This window comes from Euleptes europaea, chromosome 18 (assembly GCF_029931775.1).
Source record: "Euleptes europaea isolate rEulEur1 chromosome 18, rEulEur1.hap1, whole genome shotgun sequence".
Taxonomy (NCBI): Eukaryota; Metazoa; Chordata; class Lepidosauria; order Squamata; family Sphaerodactylidae; genus Euleptes; species Euleptes europaea.
Genome location: NC_079329.1, coordinates 32438755 through 32460934, shown reverse-complemented (window position 1 = coordinate 32460934; position 22180 = coordinate 32438755). Strand labels below are relative to the sequence as shown.

At 44.8% G+C, this 22180-nt stretch overlaps 1 protein-coding gene across 1 annotated transcript; it reads right to left on the bottom strand.

Moving 5' to 3' along the window:
- Positions 1-6496: 6496 nt before the first annotated feature.
- Positions 6497-14690, bottom strand: LOC130490860 (vomeronasal type-2 receptor 26-like). Its single transcript, XM_056864664.1, has 5 exons — positions 14529-14690; positions 12861-13721; positions 9972-10199; positions 9011-9137; positions 6497-7395 (listed from the first exon to the last, which is right to left on the bottom strand). The coding sequence occupies exons 1-5, from the start codon at positions 14688-14690 to the stop codon at positions 6497-6499; spliced, it is 2277 nt and encodes a 758-aa protein (XP_056720642.1).
- Positions 14691-22180: the final 7490 nt, after the last annotated feature.

Below are 22180 nucleotides of genomic sequence, written 5' to 3'. Positions count from 1 at the left end.
TGGCGCGGGTCGTCGTGCTGGGACGAAATAATTCATGGCGGTGCGGGCAAACAGCTGCAAAGTGGCCCATTTCTCCGCAAGTAAGACAGGCACCCCTCTGAAATCGGACTTCACGTTCCTGGGGCGGACGTGGAGGATTTCGTGGGACAGGCGGTGGTGCCTTGGATTGCGGTTTTTGGGTGCCTTTTTCCTTGTGCTTTTGACAGACTAGGGAAATAAAGCGTCGGCGGCTTTCCATTTCCTCGGCCAATAGAATCCAGTCTTCAAGGGTATCGGGATCGCCCCGCATGTATGACCAGTTCAGAACGTCAGGGTGCAAGGCTTCCCTGAAATGATGAATTAGAGTGGTTTCGGGCCAGCCTACAATTTTGCTTGCCAGTCGTTGAAATTCATCGGCAAATTCTCGAACTGTAGCAGAGCCTTGTTTGAGTTGTAAGAGTTCCGTTTTGGCTCTTTCCCCCAGGAAGGGGTCTTCAAACCTCCTTCTTAGAGCAGTCATGAAGTTGTTGAGGGAACGAATAGCTCGAGAGCGGGTGTCAAACTGGAGGACCATCCAGTCAGCTGCTTTACCTGTCAGAAGGGAAGCTACATAACGCACCCGGCTATCTTCCGTGGGGAAAAGTTGTCCTTGTTCTCGCATATAACTGTCCACTTGATGCAAGAAACAAGGCAAAGTCTCGAGAGATCCGTCATACGTAGTCCTCAATTTAAGTTGCTTCCAAGGGCCGGGCGCAGGTTGGGCCGGTTGCACGGGTGGTCCGGGCGGAGGAACAACGGGAGCTCCGGGAGGCAAGGGTGGAGCAGGCACATTAGCGGGTGGTTGGGGTGGCTGGATGGGCACCCCCTGACCCGGTATCGGAACAGGCTGTGCTTGGGCTATCAGGGTTTGTTGTAATTGCCTGTTATCCTGAAGCATACGTTCCATTAGTTCTTGGAGTTGATCAACACGGTCGGAGAGCTCCCGATTCTGGGCTCGTAAGAGGTGAACCTCCTCACTTGGGCCACCAGTGAGATGAGGCTTACTGGTCCGGAAGCTCGTGGCCCATTGAGAGCTATCTCCATAAAGATCCTCGTCTTCAGACTCTCCTGAGTCTAGACGTCGGTCAGCCAAACGGCGTGCGTGTTGGGTCGCGCGCGACGGGACAAACGCCGGGGAAAAAGACAGACCTGATAGCCCTTGTACAGTGCCCTTGGGGCGCGTATCCGTTCTCGCCCGATCCCTAACCCTTGCTGCTGCCGCCTTGGCTGCGTCAGCAGCCTCTCTCTCTCTGGCGACCTTAGCCGCTTCGGCGGCATCCTTATCCGCAAGAACTTTGGCGTTCTCAAGTCTTAGGGCAGCCTCCGCCGTAATGCGCGGTAAAAGTTCTGTTTCCAGGAGTGAGAGTATGGGGTCGGATTCCCCGCCCAGCAAGGGTTGTATTCGAACCGCCAGTGCAGGTGCATCGGCTCCAAAAGTCGAGGTCAAAGCCTGCGCCAAGGTGGCGACCGGGGTGTCCTTTGTACATTCCACAAGGAGAAGAGCGGTGTGAATAGCGATTCGCTTGGCTTCAGCCTGACAGCTGGCCGCATCCGGGATCAGGGAAAAACCCTCCGGCGGGGCTCCTGTCATGATAGAACTAGAAGAAAGAGTCTCTCGAGAAATAAGATTATCCAAAAGTCCAGTTAGTACTTGTAAATCTTCAGTTGCCAACCGGGCATCGTCCAGTAATTGATCCAAGACCTGAAGATCTAAACGAGTATCAGTATCCTCCGACGTCAACATCCAGAGAGTCCCTTTAAGAGATTGCCACTGCTCCTGTACCAGTTCCCTCAAGCGGCAAACCTCTAGGGTAGTTCTGAAGAGTTCAGCGACTATGTCCTGTAACAGGGTGGGATCCTTCCGAGAGGAATCCAGGATAGTAGGTCACTTGGAGAGCTTCTCAGCTCCCATCCAAGCGGCAGGCGACCCCCCCTGGGCTCCAGCCTGACTAGTAGTATAATAAAGAAGATGAGGGATAGCTGCCATAATGTAAGCTCCTGACCCTTCGAACCAGAAATCACCACAGAGTCGTATAGAATCCAAGCAGATGGCTTTTACTGGTCAAAAAGGCAATACAGTGCATACAGGGAACTATGGCAGCTATGAGAGTCTTACTAGCCGAACGATAATATAAGGCAGTAAATGGCGGGAGATTATACAACATCAGCATACACAGACAGAGGCAACTTTCCCAGGAGCAGTATTCCCAGGCCTTGGTATGTGTGGTCGGCCTTGAGGCTAGACAGTACAGTACCGACACAGAAACAATACTGAAACCGAGATAGCAGCCTGCTAGCTTTCCTAGCCTGCTAGCTTTCCTAGCCTTTATATCAATGGTATGTCTCAAGCAGCTGTTCCACTGCCACAGCGTGCTGATAAATTGTGGAGGTTGAAATGGTGAAGTCCAGCCCTGAGGGGTTCCTTTTCCAACTCCCATGATTATTAAGTCATGGGACTGGCTAGTAAGCTACAAAGTGTACTTGATAAAGCGCTGGGATATCCTCATTGATGAAATCTTCCCCTCCCCAAGAAAACACAAATTATCAGTGATCCTGCATTCTCAATATATTTGTCTCTGCAAATTTTTATTATTTTTAATCTGAACGTAAATATACCCTAGAGGCAAAGAGGATTTGCCTAGAGGCAAATCCCCAGAAGGGGGAAGTAAAATGAAAGTGGTGAGCATTAGGGTTCTAAGGGGTTTGGGATGGGGCTTAATGCACTCCTGTAATTAGTCTGGAAAGTACTGCATACAAGTCAAGTGTCCTACCTCAAAAGAATTCTGCAAGTAAAGAGAAATAAAAAGCAATTGGAACAGTGGCACAATTAGCTTCCTAGGTTTGCTTTAAGAAACAGTTGAAACAATGCAACAGACACAGTAGAAATCATACCCACACTAATAATAATACAAAAATCATTTTCACAGAAACTTCTTTCTTGCTAGTCTGTATCAGCTCATTCTTACTATTCAACCCAGGCCTCAGGATAATTATTTTGGGAGAAAGATGCAACCCAGTAACCCAGCACTAAAGGCCAAGATGGAGAAGTTCTCCACGGTCACCATATATTACCCCTTGGTGCTGATGTAGGCTGGTATAAATGATAGCCAAACACTGCAGTACACCAACATGCTGAAAGTGATGAATTTGTCTTAATTGAAACTGTCTGGCAACTTCCTGGCTAGTAGGGCTGTCAATTCGGTTCAGCCCGAACTGAAAATCAGCCGAATTTCCCTTGATTTGGCGGTTTTTAGTTCGGGAGGAACCGAACTCAAAACTGGCGGGCAACCGGGGGGGCCGAATTCAGCGAGTTCGGGAGTTCGCAAATAAATTCGGCCAATTCGGGGCTGTCATGAGTCAGCCTGAACTCTCCTCGGAAGAAGAGGAGGAAGGAGTGGCAGAGCAGGGTGATGCACCAGTGGAAGTCTTACCAGGGCGACTGGACCATAGGTCTGAACCAGCAAAGACGGCAGTTGCAGAAGAAGGTGGTACATATTGGGAAGGAGCAGAGGAACAGAGAAGGTTATCACCTCCAGACTCACCCAGCCCAGTTAGCCAGCAAAGATCAAAGGTTCGGCTCAGTTTGCAGGAGAGGCGTCGCAGCGCGAGATTGCAGGCAATTGGTCGTAGGTGTTTGCAGGAGTCAACACCAGCGAGTGATGCAGAACAGCTGGTCCGGGAAGGGAGTGAGGAGGAACAGCCATAAATCTTAGGCTGGCCAGTCAGTCAGTGTGGGAACAACTTTGCTAATTACTGCAAGCGCTGCTGCTCGTGCTGAGATCTCTGTGCTCAGTATTATCTCGCGTAGGTGCCAGCTACCAGCTCGTGCCCTTCTGGTACCCCTGCAGAACCTGGGAGGACCGAGCCTAGTCCTTGATTCAAAGGAGCTCGTTCTGGTGAGTAGACCTGTTCCTTGTTTAGAGTGCTGCCTTGGTTACACACTCAGTCCACCCACACTACCGGGAAGAGTAAACTGCGACAGGTTCTGCTCCCCCCAGTACTCTCCATTGCTGGGAGTGGAGTCAGAAGCCAAGCACCTCTGCCTGGTCCCTGCCTGTACGCAACAGGGGCCGCCAGTAAGCAGCATAACCGTCAGTAAGCAGCATTCTCCTCCCCCGGCCAATCGGTGGTCAAGCTGGGTCTTCTTCTGGCCAATCAGTCAGGATTGAGTACTGGAGAAATCAGCTGATGTGCGGCCGGCCGGGGAAAGAGATAGAGAGAGGGAAATCCTCATGTGTGTGTGAGGGGGTGCTTGTGCACATTCGCTCCTTTCCGTGGCTGCAGGGGGCGCATTTTTTGGGGTACAGACCCCAAACTTTCAGGGGATATTCAGACAAGTTTTCTTAAGAGACCACCCAAGTTTTGTAAACATTGGGTCAGGGGGTCCCGAGATATGGGCTCCCCCCCTTTTTCTTTCCATGGCTGCAGAGGGCGCATTTTTGGGTGTGCCGACCCCAAACCTTCAGCGGAGCATCAGACAAGGCTTCTTAAGATACCCCCCAAGTTTTGTAAACATTGGGTCAGGGGGTCCCGAGATATGGGCTCCACCCCTTTTTCCTCTCCCCCCTTTTCCATTTTCGTGGCTGCAGGGGGCGCTTTTTTGGGGGTGCAGCCCCCAAACTTTTATCATAGCTTCAGACAATCCCTCTTAAGAGACCACCCAAGTTTTGTAAAGATGGGTTCAGTGGGGGCTGAAATCTCGGCTCCCCCCTTTTCTCTTTCCGTGGCTGCAGGGGGCACATTTTTGGGTGTGCCGACCCCAAACTTTCAGCGGAGCTTCAGACAAGGCTTTTTAAGAGACCACCCAAGTTTTGTAAACATTGGGTCAGGGCCCCCCGAGATATGGGCTTTCCCCTTTTCCCTATTGGGATGAATGGATCACCCTCGAGAGATGCATACATATGGATCTTATATTGGATACAAATGGAATCATATTGGATTACCCAGCCTCCCAGCCCCTCCTGCTGGAACAGAAGACAGCCACAGTAAGACCCCTTTGGGGGCTTTAATCTATAATTTTTCTTTTCTGTGTGTGTGTCGGGGAAAGCAGAGTCTGTGTGTGTGTGTGGGGGGGCAGTTTCTGTGGGTGGGGGGGAAGCCAAAGGGGGCTTTTGCCGGTTCTGCCTGGGGTGTGTGTTCCCCCTCCAGTCTCTCTCTCCCTGGTTTGAGGGGGGGGGGCTTCATTTTTATTCTTCAGGTTTTTCCTCATTCATAAGATCAGTTAGGTTATTTTGATGCTTGCTCAAAACTGGTTTTCAAATGGTGACTTAAAGAATGCATCTGCCTGGTCCCAAGTCCAATGCAAAAGGAGAAATTCCACCCCCTCCTGCTCATTATGCATAGCTAGCTGCCTCTGTCCCTTTCCATGGTATGCAAACTCCCAGGTGTCAGGTGTTGCTTTGCACTGTTGCAAAGGTGTTGCATTGCGTGCTTGTGTTGCTTTGCAGTTGTATTGTTTTGCAAAATTCTTCACACCTGCCCCGCCCTTTGCATGTTTGCAAAGGTGTTGCTTTTCAGTTGTGTTGCTTTGCAAAGTTCTTAGCACCTGCCCCGCCCTTGCTCTCATCAGCTGTTTGTCGGGGCTGGGAGCTTTGTGCCTGGGCAAAGCTCTGCTGAGAGATGCACATTAAGGGTGGGTGGGACCCCTTTCAGGGCCCATATCTCAGCCCCCCCTGACCCAATCTTTACAAAACTTGGGGAGTCTTTCAATATATGTCCTTTGAAGCTCTGCTGAAAGTTTGGGACCTCTAAGCCCAAAAATGCCCCCCCAGAGCCGCGGAAAGGCACGATTGTGTTTTTAATGGCTTTATTAGGCCGAATTTTTTTTCCGAACTTTGAATTCCCGCCGAATTGAACGGATCCGAAGTGGGGGAGTTCGGACTTCGGCACGTACCGAACCCACAAGGGCCAAATTCGGCCGAATCTGAACTGTACCGAATTTTTTTTTTTTTGACAGCCCTACTGGCTAGGAAAGCCACAGTGAAGCTGAGAATGGCCAGGAATCCCAGCTATCCAAAAACACAATAACACATAACTACTGACCCTTCATTACATTCTACTGTGACTTCTTCAGCCAGGGAATACATGTCAAAATCAGGGAATGGAGGAACAGTACATAGGCATGCAATATATATACTAGCTTGAATAAAAGAACAAGAAAGAATAATTGAGCTCTCTTAGTCCCCCTTAACTGACAGGATGTCTGTTGTGGGGATAGGAAGGGAAGGTGTTTGTAAGCAGGTTTGATTCTTCCTTAAGTGGTAGAGAAGGTCGGCATATAAAAACCAACTACTACTACTACTCCTCCTCCTCCTCCTCCTCCTCCTTCTTCCTTCTCTATCAGTGCTGCTTCAGCAGAGGACAACAAATAGAAAAAGAGGAAGGACAGTTGAACAGTGTTTATCGGTTGTACTTTCAAGATAAACAGCACTATTGAAGGATAATACAAAAGAGGTCATCTCAGTCACCTACCATGCTACTAATATTTCCTTATTAACTGTGCCTTGCAGTTCAACCAAGGCCTAAAAATAATTATGTAGCATTTAGGGAAAAAGATAAAACCCAGTAATCCAGCACTGGAAACCAAGATAGAGAAGATTTCCACAGCTACCATATATTTTCCCTTGGTGCTGAGGTAAGATGGAATGAAGGACAACCAAACACTGAAAAAAACCAACATGCTGAAAGAGATAAACTTGGCTTCATTGAAACTGTCTGGCAATTTCCTGGCTAGGAAAGCCACCATGAAGCTGACCATGGCCAGAAACCCCAGGTAGCCCAGAACACAATAAAACATCATAGATGACCCTTCATTGCATTCCACTATGATTTCTTTATCCATAGAATGCATGTTAAAATTTGGGAATGGGGGAGAAGTACAGAGCCACACAGCACAAACAACTACTTGGATAAAAGAACAAAAGAGAAGGATAGAGTTTGCCAGTCCTTTCCCCACCGATTTCCTCATTCTGGTCCCTGGCTTGGTAGCCATGAAAGCCAAAAGAACAATGATTGTTTTTGCCAAGACACAAGACACCACCATTGAGAAGATGATGCCAAATGCTGTTTGCCTGAAATAGCACGTCACTGTCTGAGGGCGACCAATGAATAACAAGGAGCTGAGGAAGCAGAGCAATAGGAGGATGAGCAGAGTATAAGTGAGGTCCCGATTGTTGGCTTTGACAATGGGAGTGTTCCGGTGCCTAATGAAAATCCCCAGCACCAAAGCTGTGATCAGAGAAAAAGATAGAGCCAAGGACACCAAAGTGATCCCCAAAGGTTCAGAGAAAGAGAGGAAGTTATGGACCTTGGGAAGACATTCATCCCGGTTCTTGTTGGGATATTGATCTTCTGGGCATCGGAAACAATCATCCATGTCTGAAAAATAGAAAAGATGCTGTGTTAATGCCCCAATCATGTCCCCTAAAACTTTTATTTACTGCTTTTCTACTTTATAGGAATCAAGGGGCTTACAATCTAAATAATAATCAAATACAATAAAATACATTAAGATAGTTTCAGAGGGGAGCTCTGTTGATCTACAGTAGAACAGCTAGATTTGAGTCCAGTAGCACTTTAGAGACCAACAAGATTTTCAGGATATAAGCTTTCAAGAGTCAAAGGGAGCTTTTGACTCTGGTGAAGGGAACTTTGACCCTTGAAAGCTTATACCCCGAAAATCTTGTTGGACTCTGATACTTGACTTGAATCTAGCAATAAAATGCATAAAAATACATAAAAACCACTAGGTTAAAATCAATCATTTAAACTATCAGTGGGCAGAAGAACTAACCGACTAATCAAATGAAGCCATGAATAAAACTGTCTTCAGCTGCTTCCTAAAGATCAAGGGTTAGGGTGCCAGGCATACCTCCCTGGGGAGGTTGTTCCTAATTATGGGCCTGCTTACTCTCATGTACCCACCAGATGAGCTTCTTTGGTCAACGGGACAGTCAAGAGGGCCTCTCCCTTTGATCTTAGCTCCCAGACAGGAACATTTGGGAGAAGACGGTCCTTCAGATTCCCCTGTCCGAAGCCATATAGGCCTTTTTATGACATATACAAGCTCATGTCAAGAGAAATGAATGGATTCATCTCAGTAGTCTGCATATTTTCATGATTGTTTAAAAAAATAGGCATGCCACTTTTCTCCTCCCTCCACCCCAGATACTGTTTGCACTGGAAGCTACAGCTGCCTGGGAAGGCATAACTCATTCAAAAATAAAACTAGGATCCTCAAAATCAGATTCTGGGTTCAATATGATGGTGGGTGCTGCAGTGGCAAACATGAAAGGAATGGAGGATCCTACAAAATCCAGAACCCCCCACTCCCTGTGTTTTTGACTTGGAAACAATGCATAATGCATCCGAAACTATAGGTAAAAGTTAGGGGTGTACACCATTTCCCCCCGGTATTTTTCAGGTTTGGGTTTAGTAGACCTGAATTTTTTTGAAAAATCTGGGAAAAGCCGAATCCCCATACCAATATGTGTGCGTGTGTGTGTGCGTGTGTATGGCTTTTTCCAAAATTTTCGGGTCCAATATACCTGAACCTGAAAAATTCCACACCACCTCCAAACTCCATGTGGGTCATCTATAATAATAAAAGGATCTGGCCAGCCATCTGGCATCCATCCGTCTGTCTGTCTAGCTGTGGTATGCACAACTCCTTGGCAAATGAAAGTAGGAGTCTAAAAAATGTTCATCCGCCTCACGATGGTCTTGGGAGTTACAGTGCCAAACATGAAGGGTACTGGAAAATCCTGGCCTGTGTAATCTTCAGACGCCCCCATTCAATGCCTTTTGCTTTGGAAGGCCATATATTAGATATACCATTTTCACATAGATATTGTGGTTGTGGTTTAGGGATCATAGAAACTGTGAAGCATAGAATTCCAAAATTGAAAACCTTATGAGATAAACAAGGGAATATGCATAAAAACAATGCATGATACCTTCATAGTACTTGAATTATCTTCCCTATCTTTCCTACCTTTCCTGTCTGAAATCTTCCCATCTGGACATGAAGCACAGTCATAGCAGCAAAACAACTCCCCCTCCTTCTTTTTCTTGCTGAAACCTGGAGGGCAGTGATCATTGCACACAGCAAGAGGTAGGACCTAGCCACAAACAAAGGAAACTACAATAGTTGGCTACCCATCAAACAAATTACCTCATGCAATTAAGAGAAAAGTTGCTTCTCCAAGAGAGACCCTTATAACTGATAGAAGGAATAATGACCTAGTTGATTTTGGAAAAAGCTTCCAATTTGGTGTCAAATAATACCTTCAAAGAGAATAAAAGCATTTTGAAAACCATGTATAATTGTAGTCTTCCTTTAGTATCTATGAAAAGATATGAAGTGGTTGGATCTAGCCAGGTGTTTTGTTTTGTTTTTACTTAATCTCACCCATTCCCATTCTCTTGGAGTCAATGGATTGTCTAAACCCATTTCAATTGGGATTCAGGCCTGGGTTTGGGATACAAATGGCCTTGGTCACACTGATGGATGATCTTCACTGGGAGAATGACAGGGGGGAGTGCATCCCTGTTGCTTCTCCCACCCAACATTTATCCATGCAGCTCCCATGATCCCCTGCACAACATTTGTGGGAGGTCAAAGGGGCTTCCTCCTTCCCTTTTCACCAGCAGAAAAGCTGGTTGGATCTGACCCAATGTGAGCTGTTCAGTGTTGTTATTTTAGAACCTCTAATTGGATCTTGCCTTGACCTGGATGGCCCAGGCTAGCCTGATCTTGTCAGATCTCAGAAGCTGAGCAGGGTTGGCCCTGGTTAGTAATTGGATGGAAGACCACCAAGGAATATCAGGGTTGTTGTGCAGAGGAAGGTAATGGCAAACCACCTCTGTTAGTCTCTTGCCTTGAAAACCCTACAGGGTTGCCATAGGTTGACAGAGACTTGATGGCACTTTACAGACACACAATGGGATCTCACCTGATTAAAAATGGTGTGCCATGTGATAGCTGCCCCATGAATGGTGAACTGTCTGTCCAATGGAACCTGTGGATCCATCCTTCCTACTTTCACTTGAGAAAAGGTTTGGTTAGGGAAAGTAACCCAGTTTATAATATCAAATCCAGTCGCTAATTCACCGTTATCATCAAGAAACACCTTTTCCCCAGCGCTGTTGTTGAATGAGATTCTCCTCAAGAAAGAATTTAGCTGGATCGAAAGAAGCAAGTGTATGTTTTACAATGTATCCTAGCAAATTGAATAACTTTAAATATTGCAAGCACAATCGTTAGTTTGTTGTGCTCTAGAGAACATGCAATTGGACTAAAGCTGAAAGGACATTCAGTGGTTGACATGAATAGATGCAAAAGGAAAGTTCGAAGCTGTTCGACGCATATAATAGGAACATGGAATGTGAGAAGCATGAATCGGGGTAAGCTTGAAATTGTTAAACAAGAAATGGAACGTATGGACATTTCAGTCCTGGGAGTAAGTGGATTAAAGTGGACTGGATTAGGACATTTTCAATCAGAAAATTACAAAGTGTTTTATTCAGGGAATGACAAAAAGAGAAGAAATGGAGTTGCTTTAATAGTGAGGCAAGATGTAGCAAAGGCAGTCAGGAGCTATAATGCAAAGTCTGACCAAATAATATCAACCAGACTTCAGGGAAAGCCTATCAACATAAGCATCATTCAAGTTTATGCCCCAACTACAGATGCTGATGAGGAAGAAATTGAAAGTTTTTATGCCAGCGTTCAGGAAGAAATTGATCACACAACTAAACAAGATATGCTGATAATCATAGGTGATTGGAATGCAAAAGTAGGAAACAAAGCAGAATCAAATGTTGTTGGCAGATTTGAGCTAGGAGCACAGAATGAAGCAGGAGAATGCCTCATAGAATTCTGTGAAGACTACAATCTGTTCATTGCAAACACATGTTTCAGGCAACCAAATAGATGATTGTATACATGGATATCACCAGATGGCCAGTATAGAAATCAAATAGATTACATAATTGGAAGCAGAAGATGGAGAAGCTCTATTCTCTTGGCCAAAACAAGACCAGGAGCTGACTGAGGTACAGATCATGAATTGATAATATTAAAAATCAAGATAAAGCTTAAGAAAAACACCAAAACATTCATAGCACCAAAATACAATCTAAGCAATATTCCGGAAGAGTTTGAAGACCATGTAAGGAACAGATTTGCATTACTGAGTTCAAGTGAATGTAAACCTGAAGAACTATGGGTGGAAACTAGAGATATTATCAAGGAAGAATGTGCAAAGACTATTCCTGTACTCAAAAGAAATTAAAAACCTCAATGGATGTCTGAGGAAACTATTAAAATTGCCAAAGATAGACGAGAAGCAAAAGTAAAAGGTGACAGAAATAGAATCAAAAGTCTAAGTGCAACATTCCAGCGACTCGCACGTAGAGACAAAGAGACCTATTATAATAACCAGTGTAAAGAAATAGAAGAGAACAACAAAAAAGGAAGAACAAGAGATCTGTTCCACAAGATCCAAGAAATCAAAGGGAAATTTAAAGCAAGGTTAAGCATGCTGTATGATCAGCATGGAAATACATTAACTGAACAGGACAAAATAAAGAAAAGGTGGGAACAATACACTGAAGAACTATACAGAAGAGATGAAAGGATAACAAAATATTTCCAAGAAGAATCTTTTGAAGAAGAACCTACAGTTTTAGAAAGTGAAGTGAAAGCAGCACTGAGAGCAATTGGGAGAAACAAATCACCAGGAGCAGATGGGATATCAATAGAGCTATTCCAAGCCACAGAAACGGAATCCATCAAAATCTTGACAAGAATATGCCAACAGATATGGAAAATAAAAGAATGGCCCACAGACTGGAAACGATCCATTTACATTCCAATTCCCAAGAAAGGTGGCATCAAAGATTGCAGCAACTATCAGACCATCGCATTAATTTCTCACACAAGTAAAGTGATGCTCAAAATCTTACAGCAAAGGCTGTTACCATATATGGAACGAGAAATGCCTGATGTTCAAGCTGGTTTCAGAAAAGGAAGAGGCACTAGAGATCATATTGCAAATATATGCTGGTTACTGGAGTATACGAGAGAATTTCAGAAGAAAATCAGCTTGTGTTTCATAGATTACAGCAAAGCTTTTGACTATGTGGATCACGAAAAGCTATGGCTAGTTTTAAAGGAAATGGGAGGGCCTCTACATCTGATCATTTTGATGTGCAATCTGTACTCTGGACAAGGGGCCACAGTTAGAACAGATTATGGAGAAACGGAATGGTTTCCAATTGGCAAAGGTGTCAGACAAGGAGTATTTTATCTCCCTATCGCTTCACTCTATATGCAGAACATATAATTAGGAAAACTGGATTAGATTTAGATGAAGGTGGAGTGAAAGTTGGAGGGAGGAACATTAATAATTTGAGATATGCCGATGACACTACATTATTCCCCAATCTCTTTCTCCTTCCCTCTTTTTTTGAGATTCCCTTCATTTCTTTTTATCCCCCCTCCCCCTTATTTTTGCAATGTGAAGATGGAGGCATTGTGTTTGGCTCCACCTTTGGTGCAAGTCATCTTGGGTTTGGGTCTGCCACTGGGGCAGGCCATCTTGGGTTTGGCTGTGCCTCTAATGCTGCCATTTGGAGTAGTACTCAGAACCCCCTCTCTAAAATCCAAAGGTTTCTGCAGGTTCAAACATTTTGGGATCCCCTGATCTAAAAGGCAGCTGAAGTCATCAACATGGGGAAGACAGAAGGTTTAAAGGAAACATGTATATACATTTTGACCACTTTGTCGTCTCTCTGTGACTAGCCATAACACGAGATCTGTTTTGGATGTTAAACCTTACTTTCCAGGGCTGCATAGTTGGAAGATGCAGTCTTCTTCTGTTCACCAAGGAGCTAAATGTAGCCCTGGATGTGTACATCTTATGCAAAGCATGTGCCATGGCATAGACTGCATTGTAGATACTGTAGCTTTGGCCAGTCATGCTCATTTCAAAAAGAGCTCCTGGTAGGCTCTCCAGCTTCTCTTGTCCAGTGCAGATTTCTTCATTCTCCTTGCTCTCTTTAAAATCCAAAAACAAACAGCTGAATGCTTGTTCCCAGAAGATTTTGATAAAGCCATCACCATTTGGTGAGTCTGGATGTAGCATCTGAAGGAATTTTGGAAACCCCAGAACTGGTTCGGAGTGGATTGCAAATGACAAGGCCCCATGGAAGTTCTGTATATCAAAATCCCTATGCACTGTCTGTGTTGAGAAATCCCAGTGGGCTGTCATAACCCAAACCTTACCAACAGATCGTAGCATGCCGTGCAAAATTCCCAAGTGTATAAACCATTTTAAACATGAGGTGGTCTGTGGATCTGCATTTACTATGAATACTTGGACTTTGGGGTTATTTAATGAAACGGCCTTGGCCAGAACCTGTTCGAAAGGTTGAGCCATCTCTAAAACTTGAGACAGGGGTGGTGTTTTTTCAATGTGGGCTGTACAGATGCTTTCTTGAGAAAGCATTGGTATCAAGGTCCTCATGAATTGTTCTCCTTTATCATCATCTGCCGCAATGATACCGACCCATGTCCATTGGAAATGCAGAAGCAGAAGGATAATCCCTCTGTACTGAAATGCTTCATTGGGAATCATCCGGTAGAAGGAAGGGAACTGGGTGTTAGCATTAAGCACTGGAGGAAATACACAGTAGGCAATCTGAAATTTAAAAATAAACTACAGTAAGACGCAGACAGCCCTAGCCAGAATAGCCCAATATTGTTAGATCACAGAAGCTAAGCAGGGTTGGCTCTGATTAGTACTTAGATGGGGGACCATCAAGGAAGTCTAGGGTTGCTACATAGAGGTAGGCAATGGCAAACCACCTCTATTCATCTCTTCCCTTGGAAACCCTGTGGGGTCACCATAAGATGATGCTTTCCACCACCACCAATGGAAAATCTTTCATTGTTGTAGGATACTTAATGCCTTTCGGGAGTTAAAGTTTGTTTCTGATTGACCACAAACTATTCCACTCAGAGGAACAGATGCATCAAATAGAAATATTCATGCAGAATTCCTGAACCACAAAAATACCAATACATTGTCCAAATTATTGCTGCCGTTAAAAAATGAAGCATACCAAGCCCAAGCTAGCCCGAACTTGTTAGATTTTGGAAGCTAAGAAGAGTCAGCTCTGATCAGTACTTGGATGGGAGACCACCAAGAAAGTCCAGGGTCATATGCATAGGCAGGAGATGGCAAACTATCTCTGAATGTTTCCTGCTTTGAAAACCTCATGGGGTCATCATAAGTCAAACAATGCTCTACCCTAGGGGCTGTAAAAACCTGCTTTCCTCAGCATAGATATTTTCTTGAAAAATGACCAAAGCTTGTGACATACATCTTGCCATTATGCACTTTTTCTTCAAAAAGCTGGGTGGGGGGGACCTCCTGAGAATATAGCGAAAGAGCAAATATTAATCTTGACTTCAAAATGCTTCATATACCATGAGCTCATTTTACCTGTGGAATTTTGTAGATGCCTAAGATGTTAGATATTTGTAGGGAGATTTCAGAATCAAGTCCCCCAATAACAGCTACCAGATTCATTTGGTTGTTACAGTTGTAGTTGGGGATAATCCTTTCCTGGGTGGACAGAAGTTTCAGGGTATTGTGATGAGTCATCCTTGCATTCAAGTAACTGTCATAGATGTGGAACCCCAGGCTGACATTTGGTACGATCTCAGGGTTTTCATTGATTTCCTTTATAGCGAATACCAAGGATAGAACATGCTGGTAGTTCTTTGGCCTTGCACTAAAGACAGAGTTGTATTATCTATATGCAGTAATACACATCATAACACCTACACATATATTAGAGATTGAGGTTTATATTTCTTTAAACTCATACTAGGGCTGTGCATATCAGGTTTCTCAAACTGAAAATAAACTCGAAAAAAGTCTTTTTGGCTTCTTTCAGCCCTAATTTCATCTGAATAACAAAACTGGGAATCAAGCCTAAGCCAATCGCTGAAAAAACCAAATATGCATTCGGCTTTTTTTTTTGGTTTGTTTTGACTTTCCCCAGGTTTTTCCCGATTGGAAATTCTTTGAGGAGCTCTGGAGGGCCATTTTTTGAGGTTACAAAATTTTCAGCCTAGCTGCAAGGGACTCTCCTTGCATGAACACCAATGTTTGGTAAAGTTTGGGACGGGGGTCCAATTTTATGGGGCCCTAAAGGGGTCACCTCCATTCTCCATAGGAAAGCATTGTCAATTTACCCAAAGTTTACCAAACTTCAGGGTTCATGTAAGCAAAGTCCCTTGCAGCTATGCTGCAAATTTGATGACCCTACCTTGAAAAATGCCCCCCTCCCTGGGAGAATTTTTAAAATACTAACTTTCCATAGTCTGTAATGGCCGCATTCGCATCCAAGAACCGTGGGAAAACTCAGTTTTCCATGAATGCTTGCAATGGGCCTGCACAAAGCTATTGGAGGCTACTCATAGCTTTGCCTGACTGCAATCCTAAAAAAAGAGTTTTACCATCCTAACGTTCATGGGCTTAAAAGGAATTTTTAGCAGATTGCACTGTACTTTTTAAATTTTTAAATTGTTTTAACTTTGAACTGCCTTGAGAAGGTCTGGAGAGGCAGCACACACATGTTCTCGATAAACAGACAAATAGTAAATAAATATGGCTGGAATGTCTCCAACGGTCAAACCTTTATCATTAATTGCAACCAAGCAATGACTTCAAACAAAACAAGAATTATATGAATTTTAAAAATCATATTGAACGCATTGGAATAGATCTTGCCAGTGCAAGCATGAAGAGTACATTATGAGGTTCACACAATCAGACAGAGAAATTGACATTATTTGAAATAAATCCCAATAATTTTGGGGTTAAGTTATATAAAAGTAAAAATGTAGCACAATATCTGAACTTGATAAAGAAGGGAAACATATAGTGGTTAGGAACCATAGAAACTAGAAATGTTGACGTTTTTGAAACAAACATAAAACTGAAAGTAGATGAAAGAACAGAAAGAGGGAAGCTGTTAATGGAATAAGAAGGCAGTGATAGAAGATCTGAAGAGGTTTGATATGGCAGAAAAGAGCGAGGCAAAAGCGAAATGAGAAAAAAATAACAGGGTTGTCATGTAAAAGGATATGAACATGCAATTTTAATAAACCTAAGTGTGTTTTCTAAAAAGATAAATAATAATCACATGGTGGGTATTTCTAAACCTGAGCTGAAATTCAGAAGGTCCCAAATTCAATTAATGGCAATGCCAACTCAAGAAAGATCTCAGAGCTAGGGAAAGTCACCAGGAAGACCATGGGAGGTCAGAATTAATCAAAGGAGACAGGATTCGTTGAAACAGACAAATGGTCTAGTTCAGTAGAATCCTACTTTATTTATCCCGGGGAGTGAGGACGAGCTAGAAATCAAACAAATAAAAAATGATAGAGATAGATAGATAGATAGATAGATAGATAGATAGATAGATAGATAGATAGATAGATAGATGGATGGATGGATGGATGGATGGATGGATGGATGGATCAGAGAGAGAGAGAAATCCCTTACATGAGCTCATCTATAAATTTTGTTTTTGGATGTTCACTGAATGTCATTTGATCAAATAGGCAGTCAAACTGAGTAGCAATTGCTCCAATGGTAGCATCACCTATCTTAGAATATTCATATGGGATGCAGTGGGAATTAGGCATAATACATATATCAGTGGGTGCCCTGCAATCAATTTGTGGTAGCTGTGGTATCAAGAAAAAAAGCAGCAGCCAAACAACTTCCACTTCCATCTCAAGTGCTAATCGTGACAGAGAATATGCCATTTATTATAATCTCAAGATCACCCGCTATGGTCTGATTAAATGGCCTTTCCTTCAATAATGCCAAATTCATCTAATAAAGGGTAATACAAGACCCATGCAACTGCCACAATCCAAAGAACCCCCCTTTAGACTTAAATGGCTAGAGCTATTCTTTAAAACTTTCTGACTCAGCTACCAATTGTGTTAGTACCTGTAGAAAAGCCATGTGGGGATGGCAAAATTGCAAAATAACAAATACTTTGAGATAATTAGAGGATTCCAATGAAGCTCCCCAGACTATGGTGTTGATTATGACATCACCTAAAGTAGAAAGGGTGGGGAAAAACATGTGTGGTCAGTCTTAGCACAATTCTTTCCTGCTCCTTAACAGGGAAGGAGGGGCCCATGGGATCAGTATGACCCAGAGTGAGAAAATAGCAAGTATCTTGGGTCCTGGGATAGAAAGTGAAAAATCAATGTATTTGGGGATAGACATATAAATTCTGCTACTGAACTTTTTCACTTCCCACAGTATACCTAAAGTTATCAGTATATCTAATTCTCAACATGGCTCCGTCTGCAGATTCTTAAATCCATGGATCAGGGACATGAGGACACTAATGAGATATTTCTCCAAACCTGGCAAACCAGGGCAGGCATGTTTTCTTGGTACAGTTAATGGCCTTACAGGGCTTTGGAGGACAGGTCTGGTTTAGAATCTGTCCTCTAGGTTTTGAGAGGGCAGCCATCCCAATGTTCTCGTCATGCACTTAGGTGACAACAACCTAGTGAGGATGAAAGGAATGGCCTTAACAGGGGAATCCTCAGGGATTTAATTAGGGAAAACATTTTCTTGGGACAATCAATGTATGGTCAGAATCATTGTAGAGAAGAGTTTCTGGAGAGGAACTAGGAAGCCAGCATGCGTATTTTGGGCAAGGGCCAATGTGAAATAAGCAATGTACACTTTGATCTTGAAAGAAGGATGGTATGGAGGCAGCTTGATTCCATCAAATATATATAGGGACAGTGGTGCAGATCATTCTGCTGAGGGATGCAATGTCTATTTAGCTGATCTGCATCAGTGCCTGCAGGACATGATAAGCAGCAGGTGGGGAAAGGGGTGTAGAGCTAGCCTAACCTGCTTGTGTGGCAGAGTTTGGGTGGGCTGATCACCATAGATAGGGATGATTGGCAAGCACCCTGAGACATCCATTGTGGTGGAGGAAGTGTTTGGAACAACGTGTCACTGGCTGCGAGGCGGGGTGAAGGTAGGAAGGAGCAACATCTTTCTGACCCTGGTGGTGGCTGTGTGGCAAATCAAGTGAGGGAGATGGGGCTGAACACCTCTCGGCACATTGTGTGCAGGTGATGATAAACAAAGTCAGCAGCAGATGCTGGCTGTGTTTGGAGTCAATGGTGGGTCTGCCAGAAAAAGTAGCCATGAGCAAGCTGCCTTTGCACAGGCCACCCATTAGCATATTTAAATGGTGCAGATCAGTTGAATTAACTAAAACTAATTAAACCCAAACTGTTGCCTCATGTGTTCTTTGATTGGGTGCCTGGGGCAAATGGCACACCATTGCTCAATATGCTTGGATGACTTCATTGGAATTAAACAATATGCTGCTCTTTGTAGACTCTCTGAAAAGGCAATGCTCCGTCCAGTGTAGCCATGGCTGTTCACTGTTCCTTACCTCAACTGTCAACAGGCCAGAGTTGTTGTACAAAATCTTTCTGCCAGTTTCACTGAAGTAGGGCTGTCGATTTGGTTCGGCCCAAACCGAAAAACAGCCGAATTTCCCCCGATTCGGCGGTTTTTAGTTCGGATGGAACCAAACTCAAAAAAGGCTGGAAACCAGGGAGCCGAATTCGGCGAGTTCAGGGTGTTCGGCAAATAAATTCAGCAAATTCGGGGTTCGGCACAGCAGCATAACCGTCAGTTAGTAAGCAGCATTCTCCCACGTCCAATCGGTGGCCAAGCAGGGTCTTCTTCTGGCCAATCAGTTGCGATTGACCACGTGAGCCCAGCTGCTGCATGGCCCGGGGAGAGAAAGAGAGAGTATCTGTTTGTGTGAGAGAGAAATCCCCGTGCGGGGGGTGCGTGTGCACATTCGCTCCTTTCCGTGTCTGAAGGGGGTGCATTTTTGGTGGTGCAGCCCCCAAACTTTCAGCGTAGCTTCAAATGAGGCTTCTTGGAAGAACCCCCAAGTTTTGTAAAGATGGGATCAGGGGGTCCAGAGATATGGGTTCCCCCCCTTTTCCCTATTGGGATGAATGGGATCAGCTGATCCTATGCATCTAGAGAGCGGCAAATCCAAGGCAAAACCTCCTGTGCTTAAATGGAATCATATTGGATTACCCAGTCCCTCCTGATGGAACAGAAGACATCCACAGTAAGACCCCTTTTGGGGCTTTAATCTATAATTTTTCCCGTGTGTATGTAGGGGGGGAAGCAGAGTCTGTGGGGGGCAGTTTCTGTGGGGGGGGAAGCCAAAGGAGGCTTTCGCCCATTCTGCCGACGGGTGTGTGACCACTCACCTCTGTGGGAGTGTGTGTATTGCTTTTAAAGTTAAATTTAAAGTTGAGTCTGTGCAGCGGCTAGAGAGTCTCTCTCCGCTCGGCACCTTTGGTGTCGAGCCTCCTCCTTGGTGTTTTTCACTGTTTTTGCCTCTTGCCTGGTGTTGAGTGCAACGGGGCGGCTTGCGTGAGATCCCCTGCGTCTTGGATTTTTTCACTGTTTGGGGGGTGCACCGTGGCGCCGTATTGGTTGGAGAGGTGGGTGGTGGTGCTGGTGAGACTTGCTTGAGTTTGGTGGGGTCGTTTGCATAAGGGGGGAGCGTCCCTCCACCATGAGAAGAAGGAGCAGGGCAGAAAATACAAACTCTGGGTTTTTTTTTTTTTTTGCACGGTCTGTTTTGCTGCTCACTCAAAAATGTTTTTGCAAAATCTGACTTTCACAATACATTTTCACGGTCCAAGTCACCTGCTCCTTTTTTCCTTTTTGCTATAGCTAGCCTAGTGCACCTCTGTTCCTTTCCATGGTCGCTCGCGTGTTGCTTTGCATTGGTTAGCACGGGAGGTTTTGCCTTGGATTTGCCGCTCTCTAGATGCATAGGATCGGCTGATCCCATTCATCCCAATAGGGAAAAGGGGGGAACCCATATCTCTGGACCCCCTGATCCCATCTTTACAAAACTTGGGGGTTCTTCCAAGAAGCCTCATCTGAAGCTATGCTGAAAGTTTGGGGGCTGCACCCCCCAAAATGTACCCCCCCTCGGAGCCACGGAAAAGCGCCAATGTGCTTTAAGGGGCTTTATTCCTGTCACTCTGGGTGATTTTTTTGGGGGGGCAACCTCTTCCAGGCCCCATATCTCGGGACCCCCTGACCCAATCTTTACAAAACTTGGGGGTTCTTGCAAGAAGCGTCCCCTCAAGCTACCCTGAAAGTTTGAGACCTCCACCCCAAAAATGCCCCCCCAGAGCCCCAGAAAGGCCCGAGTGCATTTAAATGACTTTATTCGGCTGAATTTTCCCCCGAACTCAAACTAGGCGCCGAATTCATGGATTTGAATCGGGGGAGTTCGGACTTCAGCATATCCCGAATCGAGACGGGCCAAATTCTGCCGAATCTGAACTATACTGAATTTTTTTTTTCAACAGCCCTACACTGAAGTCCAGAATGATTCTTTGTTTCCCTCACTTATTTCACCTTACAGAGTTTGGCTGGTATTTCAGCACAAAGCTATCGCTATTAAATAGAAAATGTACAGTGCAGTCATTCAGCACTGGAAGCAATGATCAAAACTATCTCAAAGATTCCAAGGCAGGTTGGAACCAAGGATTTATTCATGGCATTCCAGTACCTGTGGCCATGAACTGAAAGGAAAGGGGGGTTGCAAGACACACAGAACAGAAGGACACTTAAACCTGAGAGCAAGAAAGTATTACTGAGCATAGTAAGGAAGTGCATTCATAGCCAAACAAGGCAACCAGAATCTTGATGAAAGGGTAGCTGTGCTATTTAAAATAGTGATGTTAATGTTTTTAGTGTTGTCTCATAAGAACATATGAAAAGCAATGCAGGATCAGACCAGTCCATCAAATCCACTTTGTTCACAAAGTGGCCAACCAGGTGCCTTCAGGAAGTCCACAAAAAAACCAACCACAGCAGCTGTTTGGAAGCTAATTTGCATGGAAATCATGATATGCACCCCAGATACAAATGGAGCCCCCAGACTTTAAGGTGCCAGCCTGCTAAATAACTCTTTCCACCTGTCCTCGACAATGCTGACCTTCAGAACCTGAACACTGATTGACAGCTTGGCTCTAGCCTCTCACAAATGCCTGAAGGTTGGGGGTGACTCCTTTGAGGGCCCATAAAATTGCACCCCCTGTCCCAAACCTCACCAAACTTCAGTGTCCATAGTGTAAGGAGAGTTCCTTGCAACCATGCTGCAAATTTGTTGACTCTACCTCGGAAAACGCCCCCCCCCGAGCATTTAAAATAAATTTCATAGACTATAATGGACCCAATTTTTGTGGCGGGGGGCGGGGGACGATGATCCAGAAATAAAGCTGAAATACCCATTTACTGGTATGGATATTTGGTGTTTTCACATCTATGACAACTTTGCTGGAGAGACAAGTCTTGCCATAATGGCCCCTTTTTCTCCCAGAAGATTGGATTTCTTCCAAACTACAAGTGTAGCATCCAAAACAATTTTGTATCTGTTACAGAAGGTCTTTCTCCTGCCACCTGCTTCTACCTGGCAATGGTGATGGGCTTCTACAAAGTTCCACAGGTAAGAAGTGTTGATTTACAGCCCATTCCTGAGCTCTTGGAGCGAAAGAGCTCAGGAGGAGCGCATGTGCCCGCTCTGGCATCTGGGCTGCTTGTGCCGGAATCCGGGCCACTTGTGCTGCCAGGAGAGGCAGGGATGCCAGTGTTGGGCCGCTCATGCCGGCCTCCCTGCGCTGCCACAGCAGCATGGCCCAGGGATGCCGGCTTGGCTTCCTGCCAGCATCCAACTGGTGCAAAGCCCCACACTGGTATCCTGGGCAGCTTCCTGACACCTTCCAGATATGTCGTCTACAGCAACAGCGTTGCTGCAATAGCTTTTTGCTGGCACAGCCTCGCTGTTTTCAATGGGGCAAAATGCCCCATATTTATTCAATTTTTAAAGGCTTTTAAAAGCCTTTGAGCAGCCCGGGAACAGCTTTGGAGGCACCATGGCGGCACCTTGTTCATGCTGTCCCTGGCTGCCAAAGGTTCAGGAATGGTCTGCCTGCATGGGAATACAAACAGGTGTTTTAAATATTTTGTGCAACAGT

Bases quoted from the DNA above. Each gene is read 5' to 3' on its own strand.
- LOC130490860 (XM_056864664.1), bottom strand. From the start codon at position 14,690: ATGACTCATCACAATACCCTGAAACTTCTGTCCACCCAGGAAAGGATT. The intron at 10,200-12,860 runs GTAAGGTTTAAC...CTTTCGATCCAG, and splicing joins CAACTATGCAGCCCTGGAAA to CTAAATTCTTTCTTGAGGAG. The intron at 9,138-9,971 runs GTGAGATCCCAT...GTTTGTGGCTAG, and splicing joins GGCACACCATTTTTAATCAG to GTCCTACCTCTTGCTGTGTG.